The following is a 26853-nucleotide window of genomic DNA, read 5'->3' as shown; positions in this document are numbered from 1 at the left end:
ACATCGTGAAAATTAAGAGGGAAAAATACGGAAGCGTATATGGTACACCCCAATAATATGGTAATGCAGGATTAGTTTATATCGACTTACTGTCGAAATAACAAACCATGTTATTTTACAGTAAGTCTATATAAACTAATCCGACATGACCATATTATTGGGGTGTACCATATGCTATGACGGCATGATATGAAAAAGGTGTCATGGCGTAAAAAATAACTCATCGTGTCGACTAAAACTATGAAGGAAATTTATTTTCACAAGAGCATGACGGCAAAAATTATGTTGATTGTCGACTTAGATCAGTCGACCAATTTTTTTTCGGGAAAAGCCGGAAACATTTACGTCGAGACTTTAACTTAATGTCGTTATGGCGAGTAAAATTATGAGGGAACACCTACAAAACTATGACGACATACCATGTTATTTCACAGTAAGTCGATATAAACTAATCCAGCATGACCATATTATTGGGGTGTGCCATATACGCTTTCGTAAACAAGAGCTTGACGCCAAAATTATGTTGATTTGTCGACTTAGATCATGTCGACCAAATATTTTTTTCGGGAAAAGCCGGAAACATTTAAGTCGAGACTGTAACTTAATGTCATTATGGCGAGAAAATTTAAGAGGGAAAAACCTACAAAACTATGACGACATGCCATGTTATTTCTCAGTAAGTCGATATAAACTAATCCGGCATGACCACTACTCACACATTGTTATTGCGACATAACACTTTGTCCACTACATACACATGCCCATAGTGTCATTACACCCAGTCTAATACATACTTATTTTCAGGACATCATTAAACTTGTCTACCACATACACATTTGCAATGTGTCATTGCACATTGTTAACTAAATACACATGATCTACGCGTCATAAACCTCGTCTTCTGCAAAATATCGTAACGGAATCATTACACATTATGGACATATTGGCATTGAGTCACTACATACACATGATCATACCGCCATTACATGTTTTCCAGTGCATACAGGAGATCATAATATCACTACATCGTGTAATTACATATGCCACTGCATACACTTGGGGACTTTTCTAACGCAACAATTTTCAATTTGAATATCTCTGTTATGAATTAAGATTATGATTTAAAAAATTAAATGTGATCATTTAACTACATTGTGAGCTAGCTCACGATAATATCATTCATCCGTGATGATTGGACGCTTTAGCACGTGGGGTATGTATAGTTTCGTATTTTTGCACGCAATATTATTATACATTTATTTCGATTTAATCATTTAAGGTGGGTTCTTACTCTAGGAAAATATAAAATACATTTAAAAAAAATGTACGGCTCATATGAGTATTCAGAAGCGAAACCGCGCATTTTGGAAAATTGCATGCTACCCAGCCCACGTGAAAGCGTCCGATCATCACGGATAAATGATTTTTTTCATTAGCTTGCACCGAATGTAGTCAAATAATCACATCTACCATTTTGAATGAAAATCTTTACTTATTACAGAGATGTTAACAGAGATGTAACAGTTTGAAAAGTGTTGCGTGAGAAAAGTCTCGAATGCACTTGCATGTAACCTGCAATATGCCACAATGCGCGGCGCCGCTCTTAAATATTCATATGAGCCATACATTTTAAAGACTAGTTTTATGTTATCCTGATGTAAGAACCCACCTTAAATGATAAAATTGAAACAATGTTAGAATAATAGTGCGTTTCACCATTTCCACGTGTAAACAGATTAAACCATACATACCCCACGTGCTTAAGCGTCCGATCGTCAAGGATGAATGATTTCAACGTGAGCTTGCTCAGAATGTAGTCAAATGATCACACGTAAAATTTTAAAACGAAATCTAAACTCATTAATGAGATATTCAAATCTGAAAAGTGTTGCGTTAGAAAATTCTCCAAGTGCACAGGTGATCATAGCATCACTACATCGTGAAATCTACACACACATACCGTCATAACATATTTTCCACTGCATACAGGTGATCATAATATCACTGCATCGTGTAATCTACACACACATGATCATACCGTCATTACGTCACTTCACCGTATTAACCACATACACAACATAATGTAGACGTTCAATGTTTACGAATGTCTTAAACACGCTATATGTTTACCATGTCTATGTGCAGGTCGCTCCACATGTTGACAACGGCAGACTTGAAGATGCGGGACGCCTGCGTGTGCTGGAGGTTGCGGACGCTGGTGCCCGCTTCGTCGTTCTCCGTGTACTGGGACATGAACAGGCCCGTCAGGTTGTTTAGGGAGCTGACTGAGGGTCTGATACCCTCGATTCCTTTGAACGCGAGATCCCACACTGCAGCGACAACGGTTCAGCCACGTCAGTATACTTACATGGAATTTACTTGTGCTTAGATTTGTGCATCATGTATTAAAAATGTATTCAAATGCAAGCCACGTTTGATATGTTTATGCGAAAGAGTAATCATTTTACGCCATAATATTAATCAGACCTTATCCTGTTTCCCCCGATATATACAGTTCGTACCTTGGAAAAATAAGGCCAAAGTGTCAGCAGAGTCCAGTTCTGAAACGATGTTAAAGCACTGCGTGAAAAGAAAGTATAAATTAACACCCACATACGTTGATGCATACAAAGTTAACACAAATTTCATTGGAAATCATTGAACATTGTTTTAATTACGGACAACGTGTCAACGCGTTTTAAGTAATCAGGGCGGACGAAAACCGAATGTTGTTACAATACATTAACATGATGATTATGATAATAATTATATTACTATTAATAATAATCTTAATGCATGCACATTCTTAATAACAAGAGACCAATTCTTATATAAATACGTTACGAGTGGTAAGGTCGGCGACTGTAGTCAGCCTAGAATATTTGAAGTATGGTACTGGTCCAGACGGGATGTAGACTTCACAAGGTCTGAACATTAGGTTGGTGTCTGCAACTAGAAGCCAGCCCGTGGTCTGCGGACACAGTCTTTGAAAATACGAATACTGCATCATCGTCAGAGGGTATCCCATCAAATCCCTAGGAGAAAGAGAATGTACGTGAGTACTGCTACCCGCTACACTGGCACAACAATGTCGCTAGTTTTTGCGGCTCAACATTCACACAACCTTAACAATCCATCTAGGCTCGTGGAAACGTGTACGGAGTATCTAAATTGTAATCACACGTTATCTTTTTTTTCATAGAAAGTCACCAAAATCACGTTTGACCAAGATTTTTTTTAGACATTATAAGACTTTTTTCCAGCGTAGAAGGAATTGCAAATTAGTACAATGGTACAGGATGTTGTTACGGTGTGTCGCGTGTTTAAATTGTTGCTTTTTGCGTCAAGAACCCCCCCCCCCCCCCCCACTATAAATTGGCCTTGTATTATAAGTACTAAAATAAAAAAGACTACTGTTTTCGACCAATAAATCGAACAAATGTAAAGAAATTTTAGTAAAACCTAAAAGACAACTGAGTAATATGACGAGATTGTGGTTGCAAATGCAATGGATGGAGGTCTTATTCAAGACCTTTGATACTAAAATAGAAAAACAGTTTCCACTTTATAACGCAATAACTTACTGAGATATTGAAGTCGAGTGCGTTTTTACAAGACAATCATATGAAGTGGCCGCGATAAAAGGTCAAGATCACTGTTATTAAAATAAAAATACGTTTTTCGTTTATCGGGTCATTGCTTACAACGGGTGGGTCAAGTTCACCGTTACTAAGAAACTATTTTTGTTTCATCCTATAATTCAATAACACATGGATATATTGTGAGAATAATTTGTAAAAAGAAACATGATACGAAATCATCGCTTCGAACTAAGAGTAAACTACAACAATGTAAGCTACATACGATACCTGGAACCGCTACCTACAAGGTAAATAAGCCACAATTCAATGTGAACAATTATATTGAAGAAAAGCATCAGCAGAACTTCGTATGGAATATATAATCATGTATCATGCACAGATAATTTTTCAAATGTTAAGATTTAACTTAACGCGCAAGACCCTATGTCCGAATACCAAGTTCATATTTTTTACCCGAAACGTACGCTTTTATCCTGAGCACTTTGTCGCGAGTATAAGTTTGTCCAGCACATACGTTTGTTTTTATATAATACGGTATGCAGATGTCATAAACACTATGCATATTTATAGGGAACATCAGGCTATTTATCCATGATCAAGTTCACTAGTCAGTTTCCAGGTAAAATATAAAGAAATCATCATCTGGCTCTGACGATTCGTACAGCATTGACAGTTTAGGTAATAACATGCCATAAGAACCACTAGTTGTAAGATGAAGTGACTGAGATTACCTCAAACACCAGATACAGAGGACCAAGATCATGGTCACATTTACAACTCGAATACAGAAATCAACTCTGAACACATTATACAAAGCATAACTTGGTTCGGCGTGGATATGTTTTCAAATAACTTGGCAAAGGGGTAAGCCTTATTTGCGTGATTGTATTTTAAACACGAGAGCCATGTCCCTCGACCAAAGGCCATGGTAAAAGGTTGACTCTTGTCAAGAGCGTGACCTTGTCTAGAAGGGTTCAACGGTACAATAACAGAAAGCAATTGAGATATTGTTTAAACTATACGCATGAAAACAAGTTGAACAACTAGCGTATACTTATGGTTATGTCACTCTTGTTCTTATTGTGTCTAAAACATATTTCATCGGCGTCACCTTAGTAGGGGCGAAACAATGTAGGGATCGATGATAAAAAGAAGTCAAAATCATCATTTGACCAAACAAGTTGTCCATTTTGCATGTACGCTTATGGCGCGCGAAGTGTAAAAGAGGCGTGTAATCGCGCATGCGCACCTGCCCGGGCACTCCTCCAACAGGGTGCTGTCCGGCAAGTCCGTGTACGAGGAGTACAATATGTTGTTACACTTGAACCACGTGCTCTTAGATCGACCAATCGCGTTAAAGACCACCCATGCCTTCTCTTCATTGTTCTTAAACAATGCAAGCTTTATCTGAAAAAATATTTTGAATTCAGAATAATAAATACATGCCCACCATGACCTGAGGGTTAAGAATGTATACTTTAAAGATCTAGGTTAGTTTTAATTATCGAAAAGTTTATTAAGCGAGGCTTAGAAAGCACTCAGGCGTTTATTACAAGGTAATAAAATTATCTTTGTTTTTAACTATTCTGTATTCTATGTAACTCAAATTAAGCCTATTTTATAGTGTTCATAATACACATACTTCGTGTAAAACTATGTTGAGGTGTCGTTATTGAAACATTTTAAAATATATTTTTTCTGATCTTGTTTTATATAAAGCGTCATCGTTAATGATTGGATCATACGTCACAAAACATGACGTCGTTTCAATACGTACAGCTTGGACACTGATGATACCATCCGCCCATTGCTGTATTAAGCCAGATTTGAAGTGATCAGCGGACGTACTGAAGTCGCGGTGATCATGAATGACGTCACCCGAGGAGTAGGCGTCTGATGACATCAGGAGATCCCATAGAGTGGAGTGACCAATAGAGGATGCGTTCCATTTACCGCTCACAACTTTAAATACAAGCTGCCATGCTGTAATAAATGAATAGACATAATGCCCTTAGTCAGTTCTGAAGGAAATTATATCAACTTAGAAACTCTGTGCGGTATACTTTGTTGCTCTCTCAATTACTGTCAGATTAAAGCTACACGCAGGCTAAACATACGGGTTAATAGTCGTACATTTTTGGGGGATTAAAATGTGCATGAGAAATTAAATAAACGTTTCATTTAAACACTCTAGAAATGAACATAATTATGAATCGTGTTGCTTACGTAATCATTATAAGATTGCACTATTCAAAAACAGACCTTATACGGAACTCAGCTAATCATAAGGGACAAACGATATTTTTAAATTGAATGCGCTTCTGTCGCATGAATAGTTGCATATTAACAAAGCACATTGTTCAACTGTTCATAGAGTTCCGAATAACAACTTTTCACGGGTGGGATTCGAGTTACATATTGTATCGCGCGTCTGTGTCGTTACGCTTTCATAATATAATTGACCCAAGAACTTCCACGAAAATAAATATGTATTTGAAATGAACGTGTTAATATAAATTTGAATTGTTGATGCACTGAAATAAAAAATATCAATAATCTTTTTTTACGTTAAATGTGCTGATTTAGTTTTGTATTTATAATTAATTTTCATTTAAAAAATAATGTGTCAATTATGTTTCCGTGATTTACCAATATTTACTTATTCGTGTATCCATTACGACAAAACTCGTTTTATTCATTCATACTACATATAAATACTGGTTACGTTTATCTTAAACTGAATAGTTGGTTCGGAGAGAACGTCTTAAGGTCAAGTGTCACGAACATTCTCAATCGTTTAGCTCAACTCAAATGAGATTTGTGTCGTGGCATAAAGAACCATTGGGCATAGTTAATTTAATCGGTCTATTACTTGCACACGCGATAGTTATGACGTGCGGACGCAATATTTATCAATTGCGCAAGTAATAGCAATCGTGTGCTCACGCCGTAATGTGTTGAAATTTCTTCCATTTTGTTTCTTGTGCAATGAGAACATTCGTCCACTGTGTATAATGGCTGACCTGATTCGTATTTTCATTGTTCAACAATCGAGTGTGCATGTCGTAGCTGTCGCTTGTGCACTAAAAAGCTATCGTGTGCGCGAATAATAATTATTACGTTCGCACGCAATAATACGTGCGCATGCAATAGCTTTGACGTGCGCACGCGTTAGCTATAACGTGCGCTTGCGATAGCTATTACATGCGAACCCGATATCAACACATTCGACATTTAAAATATTATAGAAATGTCATCCATTTTGTAAGAAGTGCACTGAGCACATAATTAACAAGAAATATCGTTAAAAAAAGATATACGGCGTTGATTGCGGTTAGAGTTGGTGAAATGTAAAGAGTTCAATGAATGAGATCAAAGATAGCGAATGTCTTTTTCTGTGCAGTTCTTAGCTGCATCACACGCAGTACGGGATGTTACGCGGAGTTTTCGCGGCTTATTTAACATTATTACATATTGCTGGTCATAAACCTATAGATACAAACCAGAAAACCAAAAGAAGAATGGAAGTGAAATTAAAACATATGAGTCTACTGGCCACACGCGAAGTATCCGTACATATTTTAAATATTTATTCGCGCGTTCTTCGAACAAACCTGTTTTAGTGGTTTGTCGGGCATTGCTATTTGATTCGATTATTAACAGTATCGAGAATCATCGGGCTCATGCTTAATACATTAGTCAATATGGTGGAATAATTTTTCTTAAATTAATCAAAAATAATATTTATCATGGTATTGTTGAAAACACATTAAGAATCTATTATTGACATACCATAATTATATCGCTGAATATCTTCATTTAACATATGTCTGGTCTAAAGAAAATTCCAGTTCACCTAGTTTACGCGATATGTCTATATTATATAACGATTATTTTACTGTCCGCGAACTGACCCTGATACCTTGCGGGTTGGAATGCAATGCATTAAAGTGAGGCCACGCTTCCACCGCTGGAACGACGGCTTGTTTAAAACTTAACACTTTTACATGTTAAATGTTCAATTTAAAAATCAATTTAAAATGGTTTGGCCAAAACGAATATCAGGATAAGGAAAAACGATAATTTTATGAACTTAAATATACTAGTACACAGACAGGAATATGGAAGTAATTACTAAATATGAGAACATAGCCTTAAAGTACAAACGCTCTGGCGCTGGCAATCCTCTGAAAATAAAAGGTGCACGCACAAACTGTATTGATGTCAAGAGTTGAGTGTAAAACTGTTCTATCTATCAAGCCTTTTCATTATAGATAAAATTGTTTCATGCTGAACACGCAGTAAAACAGTGTTACAAAGACGCGGTCATGTTTCCAATGTTCTGGTGGTATACTCAAACCTGCCAATGGAATAAATGAAGTGTATTCATTCGTGTCTAGCCGCGGGAAATTTAATTTGAATTTTATTGGACACTTACAAAGGTCAGGTAAGGTCAAAAGTGACGTTAAACACCTAGGCCTAAATTTTTTCGACATAGCTGTTTAACACAGCTTTTCACTATAAATGATTTGAAACAGCGCCAGCAGAGCCGAAGGAAAACACTTCATTCATTCCATTGGCTGATTTGAGCATAATCCCCCAGAACATAGGCAACATCACCGCGTCTTTGTAGTATTGGATGTTACACTTATCAGTGTAGGGAAATGCGGAATACTCTCTGCATGTTCATTATGGTCCAGTTACAATCACGTATTACCGGTAAATTCCATTCCCAAGAGTTTCAGGATCAGTGTTGGGTTAGTAAATCGCCAGGGGGAGAAGGGATGTACTATTAATAAACACCTTATGCTGATAACACAGCATAGTTTTAAAGAAATCAAATAACAATAATTTCAGGGAAGGAAATGAATTAAAACAAACCGGTTAGTGTCATTTGTCTTGCATTGTGAGCCAAACTTCCGAAATAGTATAGTTTCCATGAGAAGGGAAATCGTTTAATTATCTAGCCACAGATGTGTGACGTAGGCGGTCAGTCTGTCTGAGAATCGTTCCTGCAAGCCAGAATAGGCTACCGACATTTGCCAGTTTGCTATAAATTACACAGTGTGACTTTCGTTTTCTATCGGAAAGTATCGTTGTTTTATGTTCCATTTACAAGATGCAATACATTTTTAAAGACCCGCGTCATGCGAAAATGGTACTTATGAAAAATTCTGTCAACGTAGCTTCAGTCCACCCTGCGCATCCGCACAGTCCTGTCAAAATCTTCATACTGAGGAAGATAATCGGGAGATGCCACGAAAACTTGCGTGCTTTTTTTACAGCGGAAAGCCTAGCACCTGACCAGATTGAGCAAGTGCGCAGACTGGCCTTTAGTTACGCTGGCAGCATAGGAACAATTTTCGCATGCCGCGGATGTTACAGTTTAATTTGAATGTTTGAAAAGAAAACTGCGTCTTAATCAAATATTAAATGTTTCGATGCTGTAGAAATAAATTCAAAATAAGCCACAAGAGGACACATGTGACGTAATCACACGTAGTAAAATTTGTATCTACGAACACTATTATGTGGTTTAATATATGAGCACTTCATCATAAACATTTCATCCGGTGGATATGCGACTTTTAAGTGAAAAAAGAACACACAAATACTTAAACATTTATTTTTACTTTAATAACTTGGAAATGAAAAATTTCTACCTTTATTTTAAAATCAGGATATACGCCACATATATTTAAAAAAATAGTTCTTGTTTTACGTATTCTAATTGGCAAGCTATCGGATGTACATGCATTTGCCATAGCGTGCGCACTTCATAGTTATCGCGTGCGCACGTTATAGAGACCGCTAAATAAAGTATTTCCAACGTTCACTTATTAATGTAACCTCAGATTTTAGTTTCCACTGAGCTGAGTATTGATCAGCTCACAAACAGTCAACTGTCTCAGCTACACGAATATGTTGATACTCTTCTTAATACTCAGGTTTGAGCCACACTCAAAACTAAAAACACCCATCTGTAAACAAAATCAGAATCACTGTTAACTTCGCCTAAAATTGTTAGAAAAAAATGACTCAACAAATTGCTTTCAGCATGTTCGTGATTTTACGCAACTGTGTCAGTAAAATAAAGTCACATGCTGATAGTCATTCCTTGATACACTTTCCGTTTATATGAATCCGTCAATTAATGTTGTGTTTCTGTAACATTTTATAACGATGCGCGTTTCTATCAATTTCTTTAATAGATGTTGATAAATTTTAACAAGTGTTTGACATCTTCCCGCGCGTTAAATATTATGCAACAAATCGTATCATTATAGTTCGAACTGGCATTTAGGTCTCTTAAACTTCATTTGCATACGTTTGATACACCATTTCACAATACTGATAACACTTATAGTATATATGGAATCCAAGAAGTAACCAAGTCTTTGTTGATGAACTCTATTGTTTCTAAGTAACTAACACATGTATATTGTAATTTAATAATTATTTTATATCTTTATTGCTTACAATTTTAAATAATTTGAGACCAGTGGTCTAAAATTGCTGATCAAAATGTGTATTTTTACAATGTCATTTTTTGTAGGTTGTTAAAAACACTAAGAACAAACAAACACACTTATTATTACTTAATTAATTAAGAAGGTTCGTTGTTACAGTCCAAGTAGTAATGACTCATAAGCGCATACTCACGTCCTCGCGGTCTGTCCACGCGCTGCGCTGCAGACGTAAGGATGCACGTCATACTCAGAAAGAGGCAACACTGCGTGTACACAACCATCGTTTCAATAGGAACGCGCTCGGGACGGTGTCCTCAACATCGTGCAGTTTCCATAGTGACCGGTCTATAATGGTTAACACACGCCGCATTTAAGAATTACATTATACATTGTAAGTTAAAACAAACAACCTTAGCGTATCCTCTCTGTATGTGTTTGTTATCACATTACAATCAAACAAACAACCTTAGCGTATCCTCTCTGTATGTGTTTGTTATCACATTACAATCAAACAAACAACCTTAGCGTATCCTCTCTGTATGTGTTTGTTATCACATTACAATCAAACTGGTCAAAGATTTGCAAAATAAAATTTGGAAATTCACATTATTGCTTTTCTTGTTATACATTCAATTCAGGGTTGCTTACATAAACAGACACTGAACAACTAAATGTGCCGTTCTTGTGGTTACTGCATAGTTACAAGTCTATAGATTTTATTTTATTTTATCAAGCTAAGATCAGTTAGATAACAATGCTAAGGAATTAAGCAGGCAATAAAAACCGCTGTAATTGCCCACGATGAATATTTCATTATTGGACAAAGAATTAACGACGGGGACTGGTCGATCGCGCAAACTTGTATTGTATATGTTCCGTTTCCGGCCAGGATTCTAGTTACATCCTTCGTTTAGACATGATAGAAGCTGATGACACGTCACAAGGAACAGAAAATCGAGCGTCTTCATTGCATTCGGCGTGTAATAATAATAATAACAACTTTATTTCATGAAGAATTCACATTAAGAAATAATTTCTTTTTTACAATGTGGTCTTCAGTAACAAAACACAAGTATACATATTGAAACATGCATACGAACATACAAAAGAAAAAAGAAAATTAACTATACAGTTAAATGTTTTATCCCACTTTTACAGCGAAATCGGTTGATTAAAGCCCCGTTTATTAAATTTCATCTATAATCAACGGCAAGGCTATAATCAATGGCACGAAATGACGTCATCAACTGCCGAACCGGGACTACTTTTTTCCACGCACCTCGTCACCTGTGTTTGCCAAGTGCATCAATAATAAAAACAATCTCAAATGTTTGTCAATCTTAATGACCTTAAAACAAAGGAAAGTAGCAAAAAAACGTGTTTTTTTGTCATTTATTTTTATTAAAACCTCAAGTATTAGGTAAATTTAACACTATGCAAATAGGTTCTGTTGTTGTTGCTCCCCTTTGAAGAAGTCAGTGCGAGTTGCTCCCCTTTGACCGTAGAAAACAATCGTCTGGACCAAGAAATCCTGTGTTAATTTACAAGCTGTACTCGGATATGCATCCATCTGATTTTTCTTCAAAGCATCTTTTCTACCTGGCAATACGCACAAATGGCACTGCATCCCGGTGATTCTTGCGTCAACAATTGGGTGTCAACAAGTTAGGTCAGATGCTGAAGGCCATGGCAAAAGACTCCGGCTTTCTCAAGCACAAGAGAATAACGAACCACTCAGTTCGCAAATTCCTGGTCCAAAAATGTCGAAATACAAATATCCACCCACTGAAACCATGGCAATAACAGGGCACAAAAATGTCCAGTCCTTAACCAATTATTCCAACATATCTGTTGAACAGCTGCAAAAGTGCTCATTCTTGCTCAGTCCAGTAAATGTAACAATCCAACAGTTCCTCTTGTACACCTTCACGCACCGAAACTACGGCCGAAATGCAGCCTAGACAACCACTGTCTACCGTCGAACAAGTTGATCTTGATGTTCGCCCCACCCAGTCACTTCACGGCACCAGCGTTCGAACAACTTTGCCTCACAATTCTTTGGTGCCACTTTCAACATTCAAAATGTTAATGTATATAATTAGCTTAAATCCAAGTAATCTTTGTTATTTCGTCACGAAATAACCACATATTATAACAAAGAAGCAAATAATGTGCACCTCGTGATCGACTCGATAGTTTGATATCGAAAGTGAATTGTGTGTGGTGTTAGGCTACGTTGTAAACAAATGTAGTTCCTTGTATATAACAACTTAATGTCATATTGATATCATAAAACTTAAAGATTTGCAATTCAATATGATTCAAATTGTAATTAATAACGCTCGAGACTTTGTTACAGAACGATATTCTGATTTAAAAAAATGATTATTTGATCAGCGGTTATTTTTGGAACGCGGAGTAATACACTGACCTTGGTTACACTACAGTCATTATCAAAGTACGACAAACACTCGTGAAAACTTATTTTGTTTAAATAAAAAAAGTTTACTGAATAAAAAGTGGGATAAATAGAATAATAGGTCAGTGTTGATTATAGATCAGGTTTATCATGCTCGGCACGAAAACGAAAAAGGCTCGTGCTTTTTGTTTTCTAAGCCTCGCATGATAAACCTGATCTATAATCAACACTAACCTATTATTCTCTATTTATCCCACTTTAACAGCGAATTCGGTTGATTAAAGTCCCGTTAATTAAATATCATCTATAATCAACGGCAGGAAATGACGTCAATATTTCGACGAAATGACGTCATAAATCCAGCTAAATTATCCAGTCAAACTAATTCTGTTTAAATAAAAAGGTTTACTAAATTAAAAGTGGGATAAATATAATAATAGATAAGTGTTGATTATAGATCAGATTCATCATGCTCGGCACGAAAACGAAAAAGCACTCGCCAAGGCTCGTGCTTTTTGTTTTCTAAGCCTCGCATGATAAACCTGATCTATAATCAAAACCAACCCATTATTCTCAATATAATGACTTCCTTATCAATTCCGACGACGAAGATGACGACGACGATGATATTGATGACGATGATGAGTATGATAATACAAAATATGCAAAATCTGATACAAACATCAATCTTACAAAAATCAATCTTTAAAAAAAAATCACATCAGACACATCACAACAAAGTATTTACATAGAAAAATTTAAAAACAAAATGAGCATATATATATATCAATGATTTGTTTGTAGGTATTTTTTAAATTTATTTTGAATGTAGTATTCGAAGACACTTGTCGGATGCTTATTGGAATTGAATTCCATATGGTTCGTGACCGAAACGAAAACGCTCGTTTTCCATAATTTGTTTTAAATGGAATAGATGATATATCAGTGTGTGTGATGGATCTAAGAGCGTACACATTGTTATTTGAGATATGAATAACATTATTGAAAAAAGAGGGCATTGCGCCTATAACAAACTTATGAACAATAGATCCAATTAGGTAAGTACATCTGTTATTGAATGCCAACCAACCTAGTTCTTTGAATAAGGGAGCTGAAGGAGTTGAATATGGTTCGTTCAGTATTATTTTAGCAGCTCGTTTTTGTATCGAATGTATTTTACGTAAATGTGACTGTGTTGCTGAACACCACAATGCGCAACAATAATCCATAGTCGTTAATATATATGAGTTGTAAAATAGTGTTTTTGTTTCATAGTTAATAAAACAGTTTATTCGCTTTAATAAGGCCAATTTAAAGTTAAGTTTACGACTTACACTGTTTATGTGAGATTGCCATGTAAGATGCTCATCAATCGTAACTCCTAGTAAATTAAATTCTTTGGTTTGTTAAAGTATAATGCCATTTATATTAAGTCTAAGATTGTCAGTAGAACTACGAGCTTTTGATAAAAGCATACATTTAGTTTTGTTTGGATGAATTGACATGTTATTAAAGGAACACCATGTTGCTAAACTATCCAAATCGTTTTGCAAATGTAATTGTATATTATGAATGTTATAATCCGATACGTGTAATGTTGAATCGTCTTCGTAAAGATCAATTGTTGAGTTTTTAACGAAGGATGGGATGTCATTAATGTAAATAAGAAATAAAATTGGCCCAAGTAGATCTATAGAGCCTTGTGGTACACCGGTTTTGATATATTGAAACGACGATTTTCTGGAACCTATTTTAATACACTGTCTTCTATTAGAAAGATAAGATTTCATCAAAGCAAGAGCATTGTCAGAAAAATGGTACATGCTGAGTTTTTCAAGTAAAATGTCATGATCTACTAAATCGAATGCTTTCCTGAGATCCAGGAAAATTGATCCAACCATGCGACCAGAATCAATATACTGTAACCAAGAATCTACAAGGCGAATCAAGGATGTTTGACAGGAATGATTTTGGCGGAAACCAGATTGGTAACTGTGGAGTAGTTCATGCTTTTCAAGATATGATTTTAGGTGATTTGTGATGTGTCTCTCAAATATCTTCGAAATTGTTGGGAGAATAGAAATTGGTCTATAATTGTTAAGATCACTTTTATCTGCACCTTTATGTATTGGCAAAACATATGCATCTTTAAGCTGGTCAGGAAAAATTCCAGCATTTATACAGGTATTAATTATAGAAGTAATCGGACCTACAATGGTATCCCCACAATATTTGAGAATTTTAGCGCCAAAATTGTCTATTCCGGCAGCTTTAGATATTTTGAGAGAGTCTATTATTTTCCGAACGTCAAATATCGTAATCTGAGGAATGTCAAATACATGAATTCCTATTTTTTTGTCTAAAAATGTTTTGAAAGTTTGATAAATGTTTGGATCATATTGTCTTTTCGAAACAATATGGGAAATGTTGATGAAATGATTGTTAAACTCTTCTAAAATATCTTCAACATTTTCAATATCTTTATTATTTATCCTTATTTTTGTTGGGAGAGTTAGTGAAGTTTGTGGTTTTGTTAAAGTATTAAGAGTATTCCATAGATGCTGAACTGATGCATTTTCCTTCACCGATTGGTTATAAAACTGCCTTTTACTTTTTCTTATTAGGAATGTTACACGATTTCGCTGTTTCTTGTATTCATCTATTTTATGTTGCTTTTTTAACCAATCGCGGATTTTGATTCCTTGTCTTATTTCTGCTGTTCACCAACTGGGTAGACGATCAGATTGTATTCGTTTTGTTATTAATGGTGCGTGAACGTTTAGCGCTTCATTAATTTTCTTTAGTGAATAACTAAGTGAAGTATTTGGATCTGCTATTGTTTCAACATGTTCTACATTAACAAATAATTTTGAAAGTTTGATTCATTGAAATTTTTGAATTGCCTATATTCCTTTGTTAAATGCGTGTTTTTAGATAGTTTATAACGGGTCTTTCGAGTGAAACACACTGGAAAGTGGTCACTTATACTATAGGACGATACAAACATTTCCATGATTCGATCCGGACGATTAGTATACAAATGATCAATTATAGTGTTAGATGTTTTTGTTATTCGTGTTGGTTGCCTGACCATTTGTTGGAGTCCATTTGCCATCACAAAAGAAGACCATTTATTATTACCGAACACATCTTTGTCAGAAAGAAAATTTATGTTAAAATCTCCTAATATATAAAATTCTGTATCCATTAAGTTATTAGCGTTTTTAAAATTAGATTCATATGTTGATATCCATTCAATTGTAGAATCCGGTGGTCTGTATACAAAGTTTATTAAGAATGATTTTGTTTGAGGAAACATTATTTCAATCCAAACTGATTCTAAAAAAATTACGTTTAAGTCCAATCTATGTTGGAAAGGTATGTTATCTTTAATATAAATTAATATGCCTCCACCCTTTCTATTGTTTCTGTCACGGCGAATAATATTATAATTTGGATTTTGTATATCATTATTTAATATTTCAGCATTTAAAAATGTTTCAATAAGTCCTAATATGTGAATATCCGAATTATAAAGTACATATTTGATTTCGTCAATCTTTGGTAATATGTGATGAATGTTTAAACAAACAGCATGTTATCCTCTATTAGTGAAATTAAAATCCAAAGTTGATTCTGTAATAATACTACACTTTTCATTAGAAAAACAATTATCTTTTTCAATGGTAGTGCTTCTTTTTAATAGAGAATTTTTATCATTAATATTTGATACTAAGTAGACAGCTTCATTTGATACAATTGTATTTAAAGTTCTAGTGTCAGAATCACATTTGCATACACAATTATTACATTCTATACATAAGTTATTTAAAACATCAAATTTATTATAATTAACAGTACCGCTCTCAGGATTTGAAATGTGTGATGGCCTGATGCGAATGTCCTATACAGCCCGTTGTTCAGCTGGAGCCTTGCTGTGACCGCGATATCGTCCGTATCTCCTAGACTCGGACCACGAGTTGCTATGGTAACTGTCCGATCGACGCCATTTCCGGTAGCAGTCATTTGTGTCGTGATTATTCAAGCCACACACATTGCAATATGCTTTTGGTGGCATTCGTCGTCCCTGAGGAGAGTCAAATCGTCGTTGATCAGTTGCCATGCTGTTTCCGGCAACTTGACCTGGTGCAAGATCTCTGTATCCGGTTTGCGTCTGAAAACTGCTTCTTCCGTCACGTGAATAGCCATTCCTTGAACCTCGTCCAGATGCGTATTTTTTGTAGCCATAACTTCCGGTTTGCAACTGATAATTAAGTAAATCGCCGTTTCTCGGACTGCCTCGGTCAGGAGCATAACTTACGTATCCATTACTTCCGGATTGAGTGGAATGAGGGGTTACGCTACGATTAGCTTGTCGATCTTGTTGCACGCACGTCTTCTGTTAAATGATGTTCACGGCTTTGTTTATGTTAGCCACTAACGTACTGCAGCCTAGCGTGCAGATGTATCCCATCTCTGCCATACAAATGTTGAGCCATGTTTCCATTTCCATAAATAAATGATGTGTACACTTCAATAGTTTGAGCATCTGTTTCTTCGCATATTTGTTTAATTATGTTATTCAGCGGAATTACATCTGCATCTCGTCTTGGGGCAACTGTGCACAAGTATACAGTGCAGTTATGTCCATTAAATTCATGTAGCAGTTGCTTTATCTCACGGTATGCTTTTTTGCGTCGCCTTTTTCCGCCATGTCATTCCCACCAATATATATAATCACATTTTTGTATTTTGTAATGTCCCATGAATCCAGTGTCAAACGAATGTCTTTAATTTTCCGTCCTGGTAGAGTTTTAATGTGTGTATTTTTATTCAATCCACACCTGTTAATACCTTTTAGAATTGAGTCACCTATTATTAGAGTTGTATCTGCTCCATCTACCGTGTCCACAATATCAGTATTTACTTCGAGTATTTGTTCCGTTGGAGACTGTTCGCTTTCTTTTCTTTCATGTCCGCTTCCGTTATTATTACTTTTTTCCGATTGAGGTGTTTCCGTTGTAGCTCTTTCACTGCTTCCGTTATCATTACTTTTTCCGATTGAGGTGTTTCCGTTGTAGCTCTTTCACTGCGTTCATTTTGTAACAACCGTTCCGCCATATTCGCTGTAGATGGGATTATCTTCTTTATATTATCATGCACCGATTGTAATTTCCTGTGAAGTGCGTCGTTGGCTTGTTTCATGCTTTTACTGAGTATATCCGTACTCTGACTAATTGTTTCTACTTTATCTGTTGATTGCTGGTTAGCTAAAGAGATTGCATTTTTAACACTTGCGATTTCATCTCTTAATTGTGAAAGTTGCAGTGTAGTATCCTGTTGAAAATTGTTTAATCGGAATTTTGTATCTATCAGTATTTCATTCATGATCTTCATTTCCTTTAGAATGGCATTTTCTACCGCGTCTGTTTGGGTGGCGCAATCAATATCAAAACTTGTGTCACTTTTTGCTTCTAATTCAGTCTCTGTAACTTTAGTTAATTCATCTTTAGCTTGTGTCTCTATCTCGATATCCGTGACCGCTTCATTCTCTACTATTCGGGAGTCATTGTTTACTACTCGGGAGGCATTCTCTACTGTTCGGGAGTCCTGTTCAATACTGCTGTTTAGAAGCGTGTCAGGTTTATCAACTCCATACGTTACGGACATTTTCGGTGATGAGCGCTCGGGATGTTTACGCCCCAAGTATGACAGTATTTGCTGTTTCATGTATTCATTTAATTCACATATCGATTTATTATTTGACTGAATTTCAGTTTTCATTATTTGGAGAATGTTTGGAAGGTCTGTGTCAAAGAAGTGAGCCACGTTTCTGCCATTTACCAAGCATGATGAAGTCGTGTGGTACATGTTCAACGTGTACAAGTGGTTATTCTCAACCGCGACTTTATAACTAAGCTCCACTACATTTGATTTTCTGTCATTTGCAGATTTACATAAGTACTTATAATTAAGTGAATTGTCTGAAAAATACTTTTTGCTAGCAAATTTTAACAGTTTATAAGTACCTGTGTTTAGTACAAGTTTTGTTCCTCCGTTTGTTTCTACAATCTCTAGCGGTTCCTTTTCAGTAGATCTCAATTTCTTCATCATATTTACATTTTCGTTCAAACTGTAAGCTCGCACTTCAACATCTTCTTGTTCGCCCTCGCCGGAATCGATTTTCACTGACGCATGTTCATAATTATTTATTTTCCTTTCTTTCTCTTCCATTTTTAGTTTTTTTCTCAACAGGCGAGCTTCGTTAATGTCAAATATTTTGATTTTTGAAAGAACTTCCGGTTGATCTTGCGTGAACGCTGAATCTTCGTTGTTCATTTTTGGCCGTCAACAATAACTGACGAAAATATTTTTAACATGTACATGTAGAGAATTTTTCAAACTTTTTTCTACACTATTTTTGTTTAAATTAGTTTACTTATTACCGAAATATTAATTATTTCCCATTTTTAACTGACCGTCTTTTTTAAAACTTGTTTATCCGGACGTGACGTCATGGCGAAAAAAAAAAGAATGTTCAATGAATGTTTTCTTTATTTGTAATATTCATGAATTTGATTTAATGTGACAACAATACTTCAAGCATATGTCTTATGTCAAATATCGTCGAGTTTATTCATTTACGTAGTTCGAGTTAAAATCGAGTTGTTTGACTCCCATCATTGTATGCATTGAATTTAAATATGTTTGCTTTTATGTTTATGTACCCGTTCGTATATTGGCTTATACATGTTTTTATGCAATACCAGTTTTGTGCAATTGATCGTTAATGCCTTTAAAAAATATTTTCCAATGTCAAATCGCTTTGTTATTTCCTTCATGCCATCCTACTTCCGACCGGCCTTATTTGACTCTCATATTATGAACAATGCATCCAATCTGTGCCCAGAACTCTTCGATTGTATAAAAGATTAGAACAGAACATATCAGGCACTTTATTTAGACGCACATTTACATCGTCTTAAATTCAAATTTATTTTAAATAAAGTAATGTCAAGTTTTAATATATGACAAGTAATACATTTTCATTATTCAAAACCTTTGATCGTGGAAAATTAATGTTCACGAACATCAATAATTTAAATGAAGTTATGCCAAATTTCCACCTAGAATACAATTAAAATATACATAAATGTTTATTATCGGTAAGATCCAAAAAAAAAATCAATATGAAAATAAAAATAAACATGCATTAAAAGACATTAGCAGTAACTACATTGCATTATTCATAATTTGTTTTGGTATTTATATAAGGATTTCGTACGCTTAAAGTTTACTTTACATATGTACATACATTAACAATGTCAGATTTACACTTTGATAGCAGTAAACAATTGAACTTTACAACGAATCGTCAATACATGGCAAGCGTTTTATTCGTGATAAGTACAGCGTACATAATCTAAAAAATAATATGATTAAGTATAAAAAAGTGATTATTTTGTTCAGGTAATGTTTTAAACAGAGAAATATAGACATAAAAAAAAAGAATGGACTGATACTTTAAACGCGTTTCATATATATTTCTATTTATTTTATGCGATAACAAGAACAAATACAAAGGAAAGGGTTAATTACTCCTTCACATCTCAGTGAATGCAACATCACTGGGGGCTGACGAGGTATAAGCGTAGTCCGTTTCGCTACGAAGTCGGGTATATGTTTTACTACGAAAACATTGTGTACATACACATGACATCGAAGAACGTATTAGTGGAAATTTGTGTTTAAAACAGGTAAGATTATGCTTTTGTAATAACGAAACTCTGAATTTAAGCACAATGACATGTCATAGGTCTGTTACATCAAATTATGATTTAACATGTGTCTGGTTTATGCGTTAAACATTAAATATACCGCTGATTTATCAAACCAAAGTCGAGTTATATTTTACAAAAATGCAATTAAGGTTAACAACTATGTTTATTTGACACAATTTTACAATATCCATATTGATGGTATGTATCGTTAAGACACTGGTGTGTTCAGAAATATGTAGGGTGACCCAGTTATCAGAAATAAAGGCTAAATAGTATGATCATGTCTCTGACAGTATACGTATACGCCTCGCTACGACAACGCTTTAGCGTGTATGCGTTTCTCACAGAGGACGTATCGGTTATCTCTCAAAGGCGATATAAAGAAAATGTTTTTTTCTAAATACAGAGTCATGGAGTGGCTGGATGTTACCTTCGAGGAAGAGATAGTAACAACGACACAACATGATCCAAAGCGCACAGTCGACATGATAATGCACATTATTATGATAAAATTAAATTCACGACTAGGCCAAAGGAAACGATCAATATCGAAAATCCATATATAAGACGACAGTTGAGAGTCGAGTACCTAATGTCGTCGGTCTCAATAAAAATTACGCATCTTCACCTTGTGACAATCCCTTATACGTTCTTTTGGATAGAGACCGACGATAGGATTTTAGCATACGGTATTCTTTATCAAAAAGCATTCGATTCCTGTTATGTTATCTCGAAACTCTGCTTATGTCAAAGTAAATCCCATGTCCCAACTTCGATCCTTCCTTATCTCATACGGATTTTGATTATTACATTTTATCTATCAAAGTGATTTTCTTGAAAATCGGTTATCGCCAACTTATAAATTTCATGTTCGTATACATGATTTTACTTGTAAAGTCAACACCTGTAACAGCCGTAAGGTGTGGAAAGTAGGACCCCAATGGCACAAATCCGCAATTTCCTAATAAATGTATTGTTGTTAAAGCGTGGCAGTGGGTTTCTGTCACAGGTTATTGTTTACTGCGTATATGACGGCCGGTAAATTTACCTCGTGTTACAATGTGGTTAAGGTTCGGTCTCACTATGATGCCGGCGGAGCCCCGGTGCATGATCAGGCATCTACCGGGATGAACCGGTGCTCCACCGGGATGAACCCGTGGACAACCGGGGCTCCACCGGTTATATATTTAAATGTTTAATACCTCCGGGAGTCACCGGGAATGACCGACAACGACCGGCGTGGCACTGTAAACAACCGGGAACAACCGGGACGGCACCGTAGCTCCACCGGGGCCCAAACAGACCCCGGCATATCTACGGGGAGCCGGTGAATGCCGACAGAGGCCCGGTATAGCTACGGTATATAATTAAACCGGCGCTCTGACGGTGCCATTCCGGTTGTTCCCTATGCAGTCCCGGTTGTTCCCAGTGCCAAGCCGGTCGTTGCCGGTCCTTACCGGTGACTCCCGGTTCATCCCGGAGGTATTAAACATTTTAATACTTTCTGCACTGAAAGGCTTTCTGTCAAAATATCATCAAAAACATCAGTTGATTGTGGAAATGTACACGCCGTCTCATCCGACTCTTCACTTTCAGAATCAGAGTACAGTATAGTTTCTTCAAGCTGCCCGGATATTGTGTCTACATTGTCCGAAGGTACCACTGGCTCGGGAAATATCTGACAATGGGCAGATTTTGTTGGTGTGTTAATTCATGATATCTTTCGCACAGGACTTTCTGTCACTGTAGATTTTGTCGGAATTAACAATTTGCCAGAAACCGGATTGAATGAAATATTTTCAGCATACTGTTTAATGTCGCCACCCATAATATTGAACGTGCGATTTCTGTATTGTTCACCTGGTGCAGTGTCACAAGGCATCTCCCACATAAAGGAAACCTTTTCGTTTGGATGCTCATGCGCACAATTAAGCACAGCATCTTTTGCACTGGGAAAGGGCAGTCTGCAGTAACTGCAAACTGCATGTGATATGTCCGGAAAAGGATACAGAGACTTGGTTGAGTAACCTATACATTACATTTGTACTTCGTAGCACAACTAATACATACTCTGTGCGAAACCTATACAAAAAGCGACTTGTAATTTCCTTCGAAACAAAGCATTTGAATAATTAAAATACATGTTTGTAACTTTTTTTGTACTTTAAAATGTGTAATGTACAATGAATCAAAGTAACATGTAGTTTTATTCAATTTAAGTTACCGTAATTGGCTATCTTAACATAATAACTACCTTATGCAATGCTTCAGATCAAAATATTTGGATTTTACCTCAAAATAAAAGTTAATGTTGAAACTACGCACATTTGTTATTAGTTTGTTATTGAAAATAAGTGCCTACCATTACTGGATCCTCCGTACTCTAATTCATAAACACCAGAAAAGATGAAACTCGCCTGATTAAATAGTGTATGTACACAATGTTTTCGTAGTAAAACATATACCCGACTTCGTAGCGAAACGGACTACGCTTATACCTCGTCAGCCCCCAGTGAACATAGGCAACACCATCTGTTACGATTGATATTGTTACGGGAGCAACTGTCTTTCTGCATTCACAGTGGATAAACAGACGCCCTTAGTCTTACAAGGTAATCATTATCATCATCATCATCATCATCATCATCATCATCATCATCATCATCATCATCATCATCATCATCATCATCATCATCATCATCATCATCATCATCATCATCATCAATATCATCATCATCAATATCATCATCACCATCATCACCATCATCATCATCATCATCATCATCATCATCATCATCATCATCATCATCATCATCATCATCATCATCATCATCATCATCATCATCATCATCATCATCATCATCATCATCATCATCATCATCATCATCATCATCATCATCATCATCATCATCCAATATCATCCAATATCATCCAATATCATCAATATCATCATCACCATCATCATCATCATCATCATCATCATCATCATCATCATCATCATCATCATCATCATCATCATCATCATCATCATCTTGGTGCATGGTGACGTGTCCAAACCAAGCCAACTTTCGTCGTTTGACGCTTGCAGTAGGGGGCCCGGGCTCTTGTGCACCAACAAGTGTTGCAGTCATTTTCCGGACGTACTCGTTGGTCTTGTGCTCCGTTATAGGAGATGCGGAGCAGTCTTTGGGCACATTTATGTTCAAATCCCTGTATCCTGCGTCCTGTGTCCGCGTAAAGTGTCCATGTTTCGAAGCCGCAGAGTAGGATGTAGACTACGAGGAACTTGTAAAGCCTGTACTTCCAGGGGAAGTGGATGGAACTGCTTGTCCAAAACCTGCTAAATCTGGCTATCGCTGTCGTCGCCATGGCAATTCTTACTCAGACCTCAGCGGTACTGGTACCATCCCTGGACATGGTTGGACCCACGTACTTGACGCAGGTCACTTCTTCTTGTTTCTCGCAGTTCATGGTGATGTCTGCACTGGTGTTGGTGGTTCTGTTCAGCAAGATGTTCGACTTCTCCGTGCTGACCTCCACCTCGTATGCTCTTGCTTAAAAGTATAGCTTTCGTAATAAATATAGGTAGCCATCTTCTTCGTGAGATGTTTTTAACATTCAAAAATAATTCATTAAGAACTACTATTCAATCTATTTTGGTTAAATGTGTCAATAATTGTACACTTGAATGTACACATGCTTATGTGACCGTTAGCTAGGTCAGTCGAATGTCGGTGTGACCGTTAGCTAGGTCAGTCGAATGTCGGTTTAGTAAATTGTGTTGACGACTTCGTGGATGAACCATTAGAGTTGATCATTTAGCAATCATGCTCCTTTAAGGTGAATGGACGTCTTATTACGAATTTTGTATGTAGATAACCTAAACGAACATGCCATTCAATTTGGCCCCAAAAAGGCCACTCGGGTCCCCAAAAGGCCACTCGTCTTAAAAAATCAGAAGTTTGACACAAATAAAAAATGCATATAAATCCAGCATACAACTCGCGTATATACTAATAGAATAGTTAATGAGATAAAAAAAGTATTATAGTATGAGGCCTCTTTGTTAAGCCCATGTTTGTAACAGTTGTGAGTTTATGAGTGTGGGTTTTCTATATTATCCAGAGGATTATTTAGGACGGGATTATTTACAAAACACGATAGCGCATTTGGTAACATCGATGATTACTGTCTTTTCTTTTCATGACTACTCAGTAATGAGTTTGACATCAAATTTGGTTTTTATATTGTCTTACTTGGCACTAAAGTATTCCTATCAAAGTTCATATTTTTTATGATATTATATTTGTTTAACTCAATGGATGTATTTTAGTTGATTGTAAATCTTTAACAAAAATACAATGCAATAGGATTCCATTTTTCTCTTGACAGTATTTCTCTTAATACAGCTATATATATATATGTTGTACGCTCGCGTAAATGTCCTCGCCTCTCGCACATGTAAAAACCAACGTCGTTATATGCCTCTATTATGCCAAGGACACATGGAATGATGTACACCTACAAACTTCGGCAATAAAAAACACCTAAATTATGGTTATAAACACTTCTGATATATATGATCAATCGAATGTGTAATTATTACAAAAGACCATTACAAGAAGATTTTTTAGTCAAATTTATCAAATATTTACATATTTACGTATTGGTACCAACCTGTTATGGTTTATTATTTAGTAAATTTAGGAGAATGATAACGATTAACATTTATTAAATGCGGCCTTATTATGGTTCATATAGATATATATATGTATACATTTATTTCACTTAATACGCCATGTATGACACATGAAAACACCAGATATACACGGGAAATAAAACATACATTCATAGATTTTTGCTAAATGCATTCAAAGCAAGCGGAATATCCATGCACTAAACACTATTATTGCATAAACTCTATCTATAATGTCATCTGGCGGGCTGCAGAAACTTGGCAAAAGTAGGGCTTGAACGTGAGAAATCGTGTATTAACAAGGCGATTCACGTGCCGTTCAATGGCAAGCGGTTCGACGCATAATCCCAAGAAACTAGGTTTCTCATGAGAACCTAGGTTTTCAGAATTACGCGCATTTAATACTAAATCCGTGGTTTTCATTTGGGAACCATAGGTTTCCAGAATTACGCGTCGGACGGCGTAAACTTGCTCGTTTGGAATACGGGACACATAGTATTCAGGGCGCAGGATTAATGGGTTCACATATGATTACACACGGGCTGGACAGAGTGAAACACGCCGTTAAGAACTTTATTTTTGCAGATATCTCAAGTTATTGAAATATGTTTGCAAAGAATTTAGTGCATAAGTTTTTCTTGCAGTGTGGGCCGATATCTTAAGATTGAATTATTATTACACATTATCAATAGAGATTAAACTTCTTTTTATACCATAATGATTGCTTAAATATATCACAGAAATACTGGAAATAGAAAACTAAAAAATAGCCCAATACTGTACCGTAAAGTCGGTTGAAGCCCGAACAAGGGAACTGAATATATGAAACTGATTTAATGCGGTAACAATGAATTATGTAACGATTGATCTGAATTTGTTTCAATTTTTAGTCTCAAAATAATATTTACAATTAAAGATGTATTTCAGAAACAGTTTATTTTTTTATTCATGTGTTCAGACCAATGTTGACCGATTTCTTTACTAATTTCATTCCTCAACAACACACATGCACGAAAAACGTCGTATATATGAACAAGAGGCGGTCACCGACAGCTTATGCCTGATGAATAATCCCAAGAAACCATGTTTTTCATGAGAACCTAGGTTCTCATGAGAAACTAGGTTTATAAAAACCCAAGAAACCGTTTATTTAATGAGAACCTAGGTTCTCTTGAGAACCTAGATTCTCATGAGAACGTAGGTTCTCATGAGAAACTAGGTTTTTCATGAGAACCTAGGTTCCCATGAGGAACACGGTTTATGAAATCTCAAGAAACCAGTTTTTCCATTAGAACCTAGGTTCTCATGAGAAACTAGGTTTATCAAATCCCAAGAAACCAGGTTTTTTCATGAGAACTTTGAAAACCTTAGTTTACGCTAGAGAACCTAGGTTTTCATGAGAAACTATGTTTTTCATGAGAACCTAGGTTTTCATAGACACATAGAACTTAGGTTCTCATGAGAAACTTGGTTTTTCATGAGAACATAGGTTCTCATTCTGAGAACTTAAGTTCTCGTTTGATATCCAAGGTTTTCACAAGAACCTAGGTTCTCGACAGCTTTTCGCGTCGTTCTCTCGGATATCCTAAGTTTTCATGAGAACCCAAGATTTCATTTGGGAACCATAGTCCTCATGAGAACCTAGGTTCTCATTCTGAGAACCTAGGTTCTCGTGAGAAACCTAGTTTCTTGGGATTATGCGTCGAACCGCTTGCCATACCGTTCAAGCCCTGTTATGTGTTTTGTATACTAGTATCGATAAACTGGTCCACGCGCAGTTACTCCCCATTTTTCATTGGATTCAATGAAGTAATTAGGAACTTCGTTAATAACTCCAGTCTTCGACGACTTTCTAAGCATAAATGGGGAACTGAATAAGCATCAG

The 26853-nt window shown here is 36.0% G+C and overlaps 1 protein-coding gene across 1 annotated transcript in view; it reads right to left on the bottom strand.

Moving 5' to 3' along the window:
* LOC127872466 (SCO-spondin-like) overlaps positions 1-12382 on the bottom strand; it is a 64985-nt gene extending 52603 nt beyond the window's left edge. The window contains exons 1-8 of the mRNA XM_052415800.1: positions 11672-12382; positions 10266-10417; positions 9453-9583; positions 5380-5564; positions 4852-5009; positions 2845-3035; positions 2523-2561; positions 2131-2330 (exon numbers count right to left, since the gene is read on the bottom strand). Of these exons, the coding sequence (XP_052271760.1) occupies positions 2131-2330; positions 2523-2561; positions 2845-3035; positions 4852-5009; positions 5380-5505 (714 nt within the window). The 5' untranslated portion in view covers positions 5506-5564; positions 9453-9583; positions 10266-10417; positions 11672-12382. The remainder of the gene's footprint in view (positions 1-2130; positions 2331-2522; positions 2562-2844; positions 3036-4851; positions 5010-5379; positions 5565-9452; positions 9584-10265; positions 10418-11671) is intronic.
* Positions 12383-26853: the final 14471 nt, after the last annotated feature.

Source organism: Dreissena polymorpha, chromosome 3 (genome assembly GCF_020536995.1).
Source record: "Dreissena polymorpha isolate Duluth1 chromosome 3, UMN_Dpol_1.0, whole genome shotgun sequence".
Taxonomy (NCBI): domain Eukaryota; kingdom Metazoa; phylum Mollusca; class Bivalvia; order Myida; family Dreissenidae; genus Dreissena; species Dreissena polymorpha.
This window is presented reverse-complemented; position numbering and strand designations above follow the sequence as displayed.